This window comes from Salvelinus alpinus, chromosome 18, assembly GCF_045679555.1.
Source record: "Salvelinus alpinus chromosome 18, SLU_Salpinus.1, whole genome shotgun sequence".
In the NCBI taxonomy this organism is placed as follows: domain Eukaryota; kingdom Metazoa; phylum Chordata; class Actinopteri; order Salmoniformes; family Salmonidae; genus Salvelinus; species Salvelinus alpinus.
In genome coordinates, this window is record NC_092103.1 from 11,250,480 (window position 1) to 11,261,570 (window position 11,091).

The 11,091-nt window shown below is 44.6% G+C and overlaps 1 protein-coding gene across 6 annotated transcripts in view; it reads right to left on the reverse strand.

Moving 5' to 3' along the window:
• Positions 1-10,766, reverse strand: part of LOC139543703 (protein strawberry notch homolog 1-like) — a 28,069-nt gene extending 17,303 nt beyond the window's left edge. For 2 of the 6 annotated variants that reach the window (XM_071350043.1, XM_071350039.1), the window contains exons 1-16: positions 10,444-10,766; positions 8,751-8,867; positions 8,127-8,204; positions 7,606-7,842; positions 7,251-7,377; positions 4,798-4,836; positions 4,364-4,464; positions 3,317-3,407; positions 2,222-2,382; positions 1,962-2,095; positions 1,764-1,854; positions 1,417-1,578; positions 1,080-1,215; positions 770-875; positions 339-492; positions 61-243 (exon numbers count right to left, since the gene is read on the reverse strand). In XM_071350043.1, coding sequence (XP_071206144.1) covers positions 61-243; positions 339-492; positions 770-875; positions 1,080-1,215; positions 1,417-1,578; positions 1,764-1,854; positions 1,962-2,095; positions 2,222-2,382; positions 3,317-3,407; positions 4,364-4,464; positions 4,798-4,836; positions 7,251-7,377; positions 7,606-7,842; positions 8,127-8,204; positions 8,751-8,867 — 1,917 coding nt within the window. In that variant the 5' untranslated portion in view covers positions 10,444-10,766. Of the gene's footprint in view, positions 1-60; positions 244-338; positions 493-769; positions 876-1,079; positions 1,216-1,416; positions 1,579-1,763; positions 1,855-1,961; positions 2,096-2,221; positions 2,383-3,316; positions 3,408-4,363; positions 4,465-4,797; positions 4,837-7,250; positions 7,378-7,605; positions 7,843-8,126; positions 8,205-8,750; positions 8,868-9,198; positions 9,433-10,443 lie in introns of all 6 variants that reach the window. The other 4 variants (XM_071350045.1, XM_071350044.1, XM_071350040.1 and 1 more) reach the window with 3 other exon arrangements.
• Positions 10,767-11,091: the final 325 nt, after the last annotated feature.

Here is an 11,091-nt window from a genome sequence, read left to right on the forward strand (position 1 = left end):
TTAAAAGATTCCTGCAATGACACAATCTCGTCTTTTTATCTTCTGAAACATCCCACCCACCTTTCCGTTTTTGACCTCCTCCCTGGCAAGCTGCACCACCCTGCGGACCTTGGAGGCGATGCAGAGGTACTTGAAGAACCTCTGGTGGGCTGACCAGAACTGACCCCACATGGACTTCTTCATCCGCTGCTCTGCCTCCATCAGGTTAGCAGCCGCCTGGAACTTCTCCCGCGCAGCCACCCACTGAAAGACAGGACAGGGTTAAAACACAGAGTTTCTGTAACTGAAAAGATCCCAGGGAAAATGGTTAAGGTTAGGATTAGGTCAAGGCTCCTTACCAGGCGTACAGACTTGTTGTACATCTTGATGTAGTGTGTTGTCAAGGGAACCTCCTCAATCTTGAACGTGACGCCTGTGAAGCTCAGCTGCCTGGCAATGTACATCCCCCTCAGCTTCATATCCATGGCAACTATCTCCATGGCACCAACACCTCTGAGGAAAAGTGAATGCAAGGGAGGAAAAGGTTTATTTGGAATAGATATTTATTCAAGTGGAAAGTAATTTGTGATACGCTAGACACCATATCAGTAGACACTATATCAGTAGACATAGACAAGGGGAGGTATAACAAGACTTCACCAGGAGAAGTTTATCTACAAAACAGATGTATAACTTCAAGATCACTTGCTGCCTCCATTCTGTGGCCGTTTTTAAACCACAAATACTCTGCACCACTATGACGAGTTACTAGTGTGTCCGTCTCCCTCACCTGCGCTCCACAGCCTGGATAAAGTTGCTGAACTCTCTGAAAGGTGTCCCCTCTCCCCAGATTCCCAGCCGGTTCATGTACGCCATGTTACGGGGCTCAGACGCACCTGAAAATAATTAATCAAATAATGATAAAAGGCCACACACACAGATGGAGAACACTTCTGTTCATTTAGGTTATCATATCTTGTACTATATTTCCCACCATATAGGAGCTACACAACAGATGGTTCAGATAGAATAATGACTCTGCTCATCATTTGAAGCATGAACACGCCAGCAACCTCCTCTCTAGGTGGTTAGTATCTTACCAGTGGCGCTAGCGTACACCACCCGTGCCTTGGGCAGTTTGTTCTGCAGCTCCAGGACCGCCAGTCCAGTCTTGGTGGGTTTGGATGACCCGATGGGACAGACATTTTTGGCTTTGTGACACTCGTCATACACAATCTAAAAGGGGCTTGGGTTAAGGAAAAGTGTTATCGTCACTAAACATTTGACACTTCCACCTACCAGTTACTACAACTCCTACTTCTAAGGGCAGTTACAGATTACAAACTCAGTATACATTTGGACAAGTTGTGTTAAGGGCAATTATGTTTTCTATGATTTGTTTTTACAGTAGTCATCTGTTGGTCAATGAAAGGATACGACTCCGTCGAAGTCCTCTCCACACCAGTGGAGCAGCTGTTTGAAGCGGGTCTTGTACTTCCCTCCAGACTGGCTCTCTCCGATCAGAGAGGAGTACGTAGCGAAGATCACCCCCTTCTTCACACTGCCGTTGTGTTTGGACGAGATCTTACCATACTTAAACTGGGACAGACAAAATAGGATCGGTTTTGAGTGAAGGCGAACAACACCTTGACATGCATGTGAACACGTCATTTTGGAAGGCAGATATGAAAAGCATATCCAGTGTGAAGGATCCTCTTCAATTTATTACCATGTAAGAAAAATGCATGGAGAAGCACATCTGCACACAGCGGGCAACCTCTTACCTTGTTTAGTGAATGGACCTGAATGTTCTTGGCTCCTATGTCTTTCAGATCCCTCTCCGCATCATACTTCAGGTCATTAGAAACACTGAACCTGTGAAGATGGAATAGCTTTTAAGAAATGGGTGTGTGTGAATGTGTGTGTAATTTCATCTTGTTTCATTGATGGGATGTATCAGGTAACCCTAGTTATAGTTTTACCAGAGTGACCTCTTTCTGCCGAGGAGGTAGTTCTCGTAGATGATCCCAGCGATGGTCCGGCCCTTGCCTACTCCGGCCCCGTCTCCTATCAGATAGGACGCTCGGTCGCCGTTAGGGAGGAATGTCTCATGTTGCTATGGAGACAAGAAACATTTCGGTATGTAAATGCTCATCTACACTAGTACATAAAGCAGTGCCAAGCTGTAGTAGGGTCTTTATCTGGCCAAGTGAGCAGCGGCGTAAATGTGTAGGCTCTTTACCTGGGCAGCGTATGTGATGGCCTCCAGCTGCAGGGCAGACAGCCAGCCGCGGTCAACAGTCTCCTCTGGTATGGACATTCTGTACCAAACGTTTGGAGGCTTCACACTGGACAGGGAGCTGGTCTCCACCACTGGGTCTGGGTGACGCAGCCCGATCCGCACTGGAACCATCAATCAACAAATCAGCCAACTGACCAATCAAATCTTTGTTTTCCATTAAGCCCTCTGCTCCCTCAAAGCAAACACTTAGTGTGTACCTCTGCATGGGCTCCACCCATCTTTCATCGGTCAATATTATTTGACTCTGATAAATATTAAGCCTCGTTCACACCTCACGATTCAAACCTCAAAATCAGGTTTGTTTTTTAAATCCATTTTGGAATACTGACTGTCCAAATAGCAAGTGACCACATCGGATGTGTGCTTGCTCAGACTGTAGTAATTTTTTGACCTGGCTATGCTAGTTTCCATGGTAATGGTGGGTCTGTGTGCAGAGGCGTAGGCTGATTGGTGGTGCTCGTGCTCCCTCAATCCATCAGAAGTTGTTGTATAGCAAGCTAAGGTGACAACAATGGAAGTCTCTGATTTGCGTTGAATCTTTGACATCATAGTGTAAGAACACTTACAGCCTCAAAGGATAAACAAGATTATTTTTGGCTAGCCACAGCAGTCACCTAAGCTAGCTAGACGTTTAGTTTGCTAGCACATTCACTAATTTGCTGGTAAACAATTAAGTTAATTAGCTACCACGTATACTTGTCAAACACTCAGAGTAGCTACCAAACAACAAGATATGCCAAATAACAGACAAAAAAATCACGTGAGGGGAAATTAAATTTGACCATTCAGACAAGTTCCATGGACAGGAATCAGATCTGTCTCCAATTTTAAACCACCTACAAAGGTGGCTTGAAATATCTGATTCAATGCGATTTTTGGCTGTTCAGGTTACAGGAAAAATATCAGATTCAAAAACAGATATGCCCCCAAAAAAGTTTGAGTCCCTTCAAACTGCCAGTGTGAACAAGGCTTAACAGCTTCAGTAAATGTGAAAGGAAACTAAATAGTTGTGAGTACTCTGCCAGTAAAGCTTACATTTCATGGGCATGTACTCAGCGTATGTCTCAGCATGACCCAACTCTTCATCCTCCTCTTCCTCAGCCTCCTCCTCCATTCCTGGGAGTTTCTACACAAAGACATGATCACTCGTTACTAAGCTGTCTGAAGCATTTCACAGAAACTCAGCAGGCTATTGAATTAAATTCTCAGAAGGCTTTGTTGAATCCTAAAGAAAATAGTAATTATTAGGGAATCATTGTGTTGTTGCCGTTTATCGATAAGGGGGCTTCCACACCAAATTGGTTAGGAGCTTTTTTATTTTTAATTCCCAAACTCCGGTGCTTTTTCCACCTTAGTTTGGACTGGTATGAACACTACCCGCGGCCGTGAGCAAACTAAACAGAGCACAGTGGTTCGCTCAAAAAGCGTGGTCTTGGTCCGATTCCATTAGTACCATGGTACAGTTCTCTGCAGGTGAGAACGCAGTCCGGACCAAACACAGGAAAAGAAACAGAGGAGTATTATTGGTTGTTTGACTGCGAGCATTTGATGAAACGCGCGCAGTACCATAACTTGATATCTCTGAAACATTCTGTGAGTAGCAGGGCATTTCTGAGGGCATCTCGGGGAGACGGGGGTTTATACCGGGGATGTAGGCTACTGAAGGCTACTGAATATAGCCTATTCGTATCGCAGTTACAGCGCCGTTTCCTCCCACATGTTGGAAGACCAAAGCGAAAGTAATATGAAGTTTGGGGACACGTGCAAGTTACACCTATTGACAATCATAGACGGATTTAAAGCGAGCATTCTTCTCCAATAAACAAACGACTTGCATGAACACATGGTTTTGTTAAGGCATTTTAGCTCGTTAGACATTTGGCAATGTGAAACCAACTCGAACAAATGAGGAGAAAAAAATACAATGTAACAAATAATTGAACTCTGATTCAAACTATAGCTCAGAACTGGGTGAGAAAACTCCTTGAGACTACTAGTGTCTGTCATTGAACAGGGGGAATGGGTTTTACTACGACGTTCGCCTTTTTGGTTAAGAGTCAGCGATTGGACGAGACCACTCACTAGTGTAGGTGAGAAGCTCCGCCCTTTCATGTCGTCGTTCACCCAGATCCGAGCAACATCTTTACTTGACACCTCCTTCTTTATCCCGTTGTTCAGTTCCGCTGTGAGAAGAGGTACAGAAAGAATACAGAAATCATTAGTGGAAGTAGAGACACGTCTACTAACCACGTCCATTAGAAACAAAGACTTTCAGACACGCAGGCATGATTCACTTTAACTGAACAGCCCTTGCGCACGGTCACTTCTAAAGACACCAGACTGCTTTCAGTTTCACATACACTATAGAAGTCTAAACCAACCACATACAACTGAAATCAAGTGGTTGAAAGTGCTTTGAAGGTGTGAAAACTGGACCCGTTTATAACAACCCTTTTCGACGCTGTTACACGGTAACACTAGACTCAAACGATGCCTGATCTTGATCCTGTCCATACCTGGTTTATTGATCATCTTTGTCGAGACCAGTATAATTTCTGCAGGGATGAAAGCATTGAACACTGATTGAGCATGGACATGTTTGGTACACATTAATGATCCTGTGAGTGAAGTTAACAATCTGTACAGGGAAGGGGTTTGAAATGGCTGTTAAATCCTGATCAGCGCTTTCCAAACTTAAAGAGCAACAACTTGACAAAAACCGATACGGATAGGAAAGACATGAATGGATTGCACCCTGGGGCTCAAAATAACATGGCCTGAAAATGTCTTTCGGCCAATGCGGTTGAACGTTCCGAGAGTGCCACTTTTCCATCCATAGCCATTGCTAAGTAATAAAAATAACGCTTATGAGTAGTGCTGTTCGCATCTGATATAGTTTTAAAACCTATGAAAATGTCCAGTGAAAGCAGATATGCAGTTAGCTGACACTAATATACAGTAAAGACTTGGAACACACATTATCCCAAATGCTAATCAGTAAAAACGGCTGAAATTCACTGCTCCGTTTTGCTTTGTTTAAAGCCGGTCATTTCACAGGGAAATGTCGGAGCATTGTTACGTCACCAACATTTCAAGAATAAAGTTCTATGGGAGCTAACATGGCGACTCGTCTAAAACCTGGCCTAACTCTCAATATACACTGCTCAAAAAAATAAAGGGAACACTAAAATAACACATCCTAGATCTGAATGAATGAAATATTCTTATTAAATACTTTTTTCTTTACATAGTTGAATGTGCTGACAACAAAATCACACAAAAATGATCAATGGAAATCAAATTTATCAACCCATGGAGGTCTGGATTTGGAGTCACACTCCAAATTAAAGTGGAAAACCACACTACAGGCTGATCCAACTTTGATGTAATGTCCTTAAAACAAGTCAAAATGAGGCTCAATAGTGTGTGTGGCCTCCACGTGCCTGTATGACCTCCCTACAACGCCTGGGCATGCTCCTGATGAGGTGGCGGATGGTCTCCTGAGGGATCTCCTTCCAGACCTGGACTAAAGCATCCACCAACTCCTGGACAGTCTGTGGTGCAACGTGGCGTTGGTGGATGGAGCGAGACATGATGTCCCAGATGTGCTCAATTGGATTCAGGTCTGGGGAACAGGCGGGCCAGTCCATAGCATCAATGCCTTCCTCTTGCAGGAACTGCTGACACACTCCAGCCACATGAGGTCTAGCATTGTCTTGCATTAGGAGGAACCCAGGGCCAACCGCACCAGCATATGGTCTCACAAGGGGTCTGAGGATCTCATCTCGGTACCTAATGGCAGTCAGGCTACCTCTGGCGAGTACATGGAGGGCTGTGCGGCCCCCCAAAGAAATGCCACCCCACACCATGACTGACCCACCGCCAAACCGGTCATGCTGGAGGATGTTGCAGGAAGCAGAACGTTCTCCACGGCGTCTCCAGACTCTGTCACGTCTGTCACATGTGCTCAGTGTGAACCCGCTTTCATCTGTGAAGAGCACAGGGCGCCAGTGGCGAATTTGCCAATCTTGGTGTTCTCTGGCAAATGCCAAACGTCCTGCACGGTGTTGGGCTGTAAGCACAACCCCCACCTGTGGACGTCGGGCCCTCATACCACCCTCATGGAGTCTGTTTCTGACCGTTTGAGCAGACACATGCACATTTGTGGCCTGCTGGAGGTCATTTTGCAGGGCTCTGGCAGTGCTCCACCTGCTCCTCCTTGCACAAAGGCGGAGGTAGCGGTCCTGCTGCTGGGTTGTTGCCCTCCTACGGCCTCCTCCACGTCTCCTGATGTACTGGCCTGTCTCCTGGTAGCACCTCCATGCTCTGGACACTACGCTGACAGACACAGCAAACCTTCTTGCCACAGCTCGCATTGATGTGCCATCCTGGATGAGCTGCACTACCTGAGCCACTTGTGTGGGTTGTAGACTCCGTCTCATGCTACCACTAGAGTGAAAGCACCGCCAGCATTCAAAAGTGACCAAAACATCAGCCAGGAAGCATAGGAACTGAGAAGTGGTCTGTGGTCACCACCTGCAGAACCACTCCTTTATTGGGGGTGTCTTGCTAATTGCCTATAATTTCCACCTTTTGTCTATTCCATTTGCACAACAGCATGTGAAATTTATTGTCAATCAGTGTTGCTTCCTAAGTGGACAGTTTGATTTCACAGAAGTGTGATTGACTTTGAGTTACATTGTGTTGTTTAAGTGTTCCCTTTATTTTTTTGAGCAGTGTATATGGCTCTGGCCTCTAACCCAAGATTTGCACCTGTAAATATGAGCAGTTTTTCCCTCCACAGGGTCACCTCTGATATTAGAAAATGGTACAGAATAGGTGAGAGACAAAAGGTAGTGACATCAAGTGTTCATGTTCTCTCAGACACCAAAAGACGACTGGGAAAAGAAAATAACCTATTTTGGAGTCATTGGAACCCAGACAGGGTTCTATGAGTACCATGACTCACTGGTGCCTGTGGCTGTTGCCGTGGCGACCGGCTGGGCGATGTCTGGCGGTGGCTTGAGCCTCATGAGTTCCACCAGACTACTGCTCTTCATGGTGCTGCCGGTCCTCAACAGGTCCTTTAGCTGGATCTGACACAGAAGGAAATATACATGTTATTACAAGGAAGGCGCTAACTCAAGTTTTCCCTCTTTTTTTGTTACTATTTTGCAGATGGCAGCATAGGAACTGAAAGGAATCTTTGCCCTCGTGACACCTACTAAAATCAGAACGTAAATTAACACTTGTTTATTTCATATTTTCAGCTGCATTTTTGTTCCCAATGCCACTCCCCGGGTAAAAGTGTTTCCTCCACTGACCTGCTCTCTGTTGGAAGGAACCACTGTGGAGACTGGGGAGGGGAGAGCAGTGGAGTAGGTAAGTGTGGAAGAGGATCCCCGCAGGGCTGAGGGAGCTGTATGGACCACCTTAGTGACTGTGATGGTGTGTCTGGCCGTGCCTCCAGTTGAGGGCTTGGTCACAACAATTGTTCCCAGTGATGGCAACTGATTCAGTTGATTTAAGACAAATGTGGTGGTTGAGGGCTGAGGCTTGTGCTGGTGGACCAGTGAGGAGGAACAGGGAGGAGAGGTTGAGATGTTACCACACAGAAATTATACTGCAGTACAACACGCTAGATATTCCAATTCATTATACAACTGGGTAAAGTAGTTTAACACAAGGCATATGTTTTTTATGAAATGTGTAGACGCAGCACAAATATTCTGTGTCCTTTTTAAGTGGAAACAAACAGGATAAAAAAAATGTTCAAACGGTTGACTAACTAGGTTTCTTGGTAAAAGCACACTTTAACCCATATTTTGTTGAAGAGAGTTCCTACCCTGATTGAGACTGCAGGTGTGGGTGGAGCCATTGCCTCCATCCCTGAGCCCACACCCAGGGCACTGATGGAGATGGACTGGAGGAGAGAAACAAGACTCACATCAGCACCCGAGAACACTAAACATCTGAAGCAGCAGCACACAGGCTGACCTTCCTTTTTTTTTGTACAATGAGCGTGTGTGCGTTGAAAAATGAAGGCGCACAAAGGAATATATTTGAGACTACAGGCCATTTTCTTTGTAGTAATGGCGCAAGCGTGACAGTCATGAATCGGCACTCGGTGTATTCTCCATGGCACTCAGGGGCTGCGGTACATTGCGAAAATGATCTGGGCGATTTTTTCCCCTAGGTGCTCCTAACTTAAAATTCCAGGTGGCACAGCCAACTATTTAGGCGTATACACAAGTAAAACGGTCGCACTGTAGAGCCCTGCCCAGGCTGTCCTTTAGTTATGTATTTATGCATATCAGAGAAGAGAATGCCACTACTGAGATGCTGGGAGGTCACTAAACTACTGAACTATATTAGTTAAATGCTTTTCCATTCATTAAACTCAAATGATGCAGAAGAGCTAGAAGCCACTTTGGACTATTGGGAAGATGCCTCCCTGTGTTTCACTTACCTGTGGGGTGGGAGAGGGAAGAGCAGCATCCTGAGGGTCAAAGTCGAACAGGTCGTTAGGGCAGATTCCGCTCTCGCTCAGGGCTGCCAAGAGCAAATCCTGTCCAGGATCCATCATCTGCAAAACAAATTGGCAAGTGACATCAGCAGGAGCCGAATAGGAAAACAGACAATTGTTGGCAACACGTCACAATCCACTGTTAGTGATCTAACCAAAATTGTTTGTGTCTGTAGTTAACTGTATTTTTCAACACTACTTGGTCTGTTATGTCATACAGTCTGACAGCTTTTATTTAACAGTAAGCTGTCTAACACACCCTGATACATCACACAATTTCACACCAACAAATACAAGCATAAGAGCTCAAAGATAATTAAAAACTACACAATGAATAAAAAAAAAATGGCAGACCATGTGGCAGACATGTGACCACTGAGTGACTGTTTACCTTGATAATCTAACAGTTCATCCAACCATCAGACCAGATATCTTCACTCAGCTGAGCAACAATAAAGTATGATGTTGGTTGCTGCTGTAAGTAATTAAAAAAAAACTTCCCACCCAGAGCAGATGATGGCAACAGAATGTTGACTGGCATGTGGCACCGGTCAGGAAGCGTCAAGGATGTTAAGAAATGTTCGACAGTGGGTCCCAATTCTTAAAACAAATCAGTCAAGGTAGACTGCAAGAATATTCAGCAGTTACACACTTAAATACAAGGTGTACATCCAGGTGTGTGATATTGAGAACTTGTCTGGTTACAATGTGACCCGGACTCTGGCACGTGTTTGCATTTGACTTGCTCCCTACTCCGTGGTCTCAATTTCCTGGAGTGACGTCGTTGTTCGCAAGACTAGCTAACAGTAGCTAACTAATGTCAAATCTAACATGTTCTATAGATGCTTGCTAGTTAGATCAGGCTAAGACATTTAGAAGGTTAATGTGGCTTGTACACATACATAGCTAGGAAACCACACACCCTCTAAAGTCAATAACACTGCAGTATATTAGCTAGCTAACCTTAGCTACTTGAAACTCAACTGACCATTAGCTAGCTAACGTTAACTTGGCTGAGCTGTCCACTGATTTGATAAATCAAGTTACTAACTAAGGTATCAATTTACATAGATATTCAACTGTTATTTGTGTGAAGAACAACCTTACTATTCACGGGACAGCGGCGTAAACAAGTCCCATTCACCTTGGCATTTAAGCTAGTTAGCTTGCTGGATAACTTAACTATGTAGCTATGCCATTAGCTACTACATTATAACGTTACTACAACTGGCTAACCCCTACTGCCCGTTATGAATTTGACTGCACTAAGAAAACAATGTACTAAAATACAGCCCAAATAACACATTACCTAACTAACATTATTACCCATAGTAAGGTAATTATATCTACAGTAAAAGTTAATGTACAAAAGGTATTTAGCTAACGTTACTGTAGTTAGCTTTAAGTTATCTGGCTAGTTAGCTAATAGCGTACTAAGCCGTGTTGGTGTTATGCTCTGTCACGCCGTTAGCTAACAGCTAACGTTGCCGTTGCCGCGTTAGTTGCAATGGGAAGAGGACAATAAAATACAATTTCACGAAAACAACATGTCACAGCCTCACTATAAACACTTCACCGTGATCCTGGGGAAATCACCAACCATTTACAAATATTTGTGCCAGGCAACAACACTCACTTGGCAGTCAACGGGTGTTCAGTTTATCGCGGCGGTTACAGGGGCTGTTACCCTCTTCGCTCCGCTGTTTTCTAACCACCTTTCGCCATCTTTACCAAACGACCAGAGTCGCGTATTGGTCACGTGACGTTTAGCCCGAGAGCTGGAATTTTCAGGCGCGAATTCCTAGCACTCCGTCGATAAAAAATGATATCCAAGTGGTCGCGGGGCGTCCGTTGGCGATCAGCAATCGATAAAGAAAAGAATGTTGGCATTTCAAGCATCATTTTAAACCTTACAGATTCCAGAAACAGAGTGCTAAACCCTCGTCACGTGACCGCGTGAGTCTTTGAAGGAAGTGACGTCCAGTCGACGTTTCCTCATTATGCAAAATAGGTCATTGGGAACCCCCATTTTGGTAAGGTCAGGGTAAAACATTTGCTACGTTATCAGAGGTCTGTGTGTCATGATTTCATGATTTCAAATCATGACGGCGTTAAGGTCTAATCCTTTGTGCTGCATGTTTATATATTGCATAAATCAATCAATCGTAACCCAGTCTAGATCATAGAGACCCAAAAAGCAAGTAACAGTACAGAGGCAAGGAAAATCTCCCTGGAAAGTAGAAACCTTGAGAATGACCACTCAGATGGTGACTTCCCCAGCTGC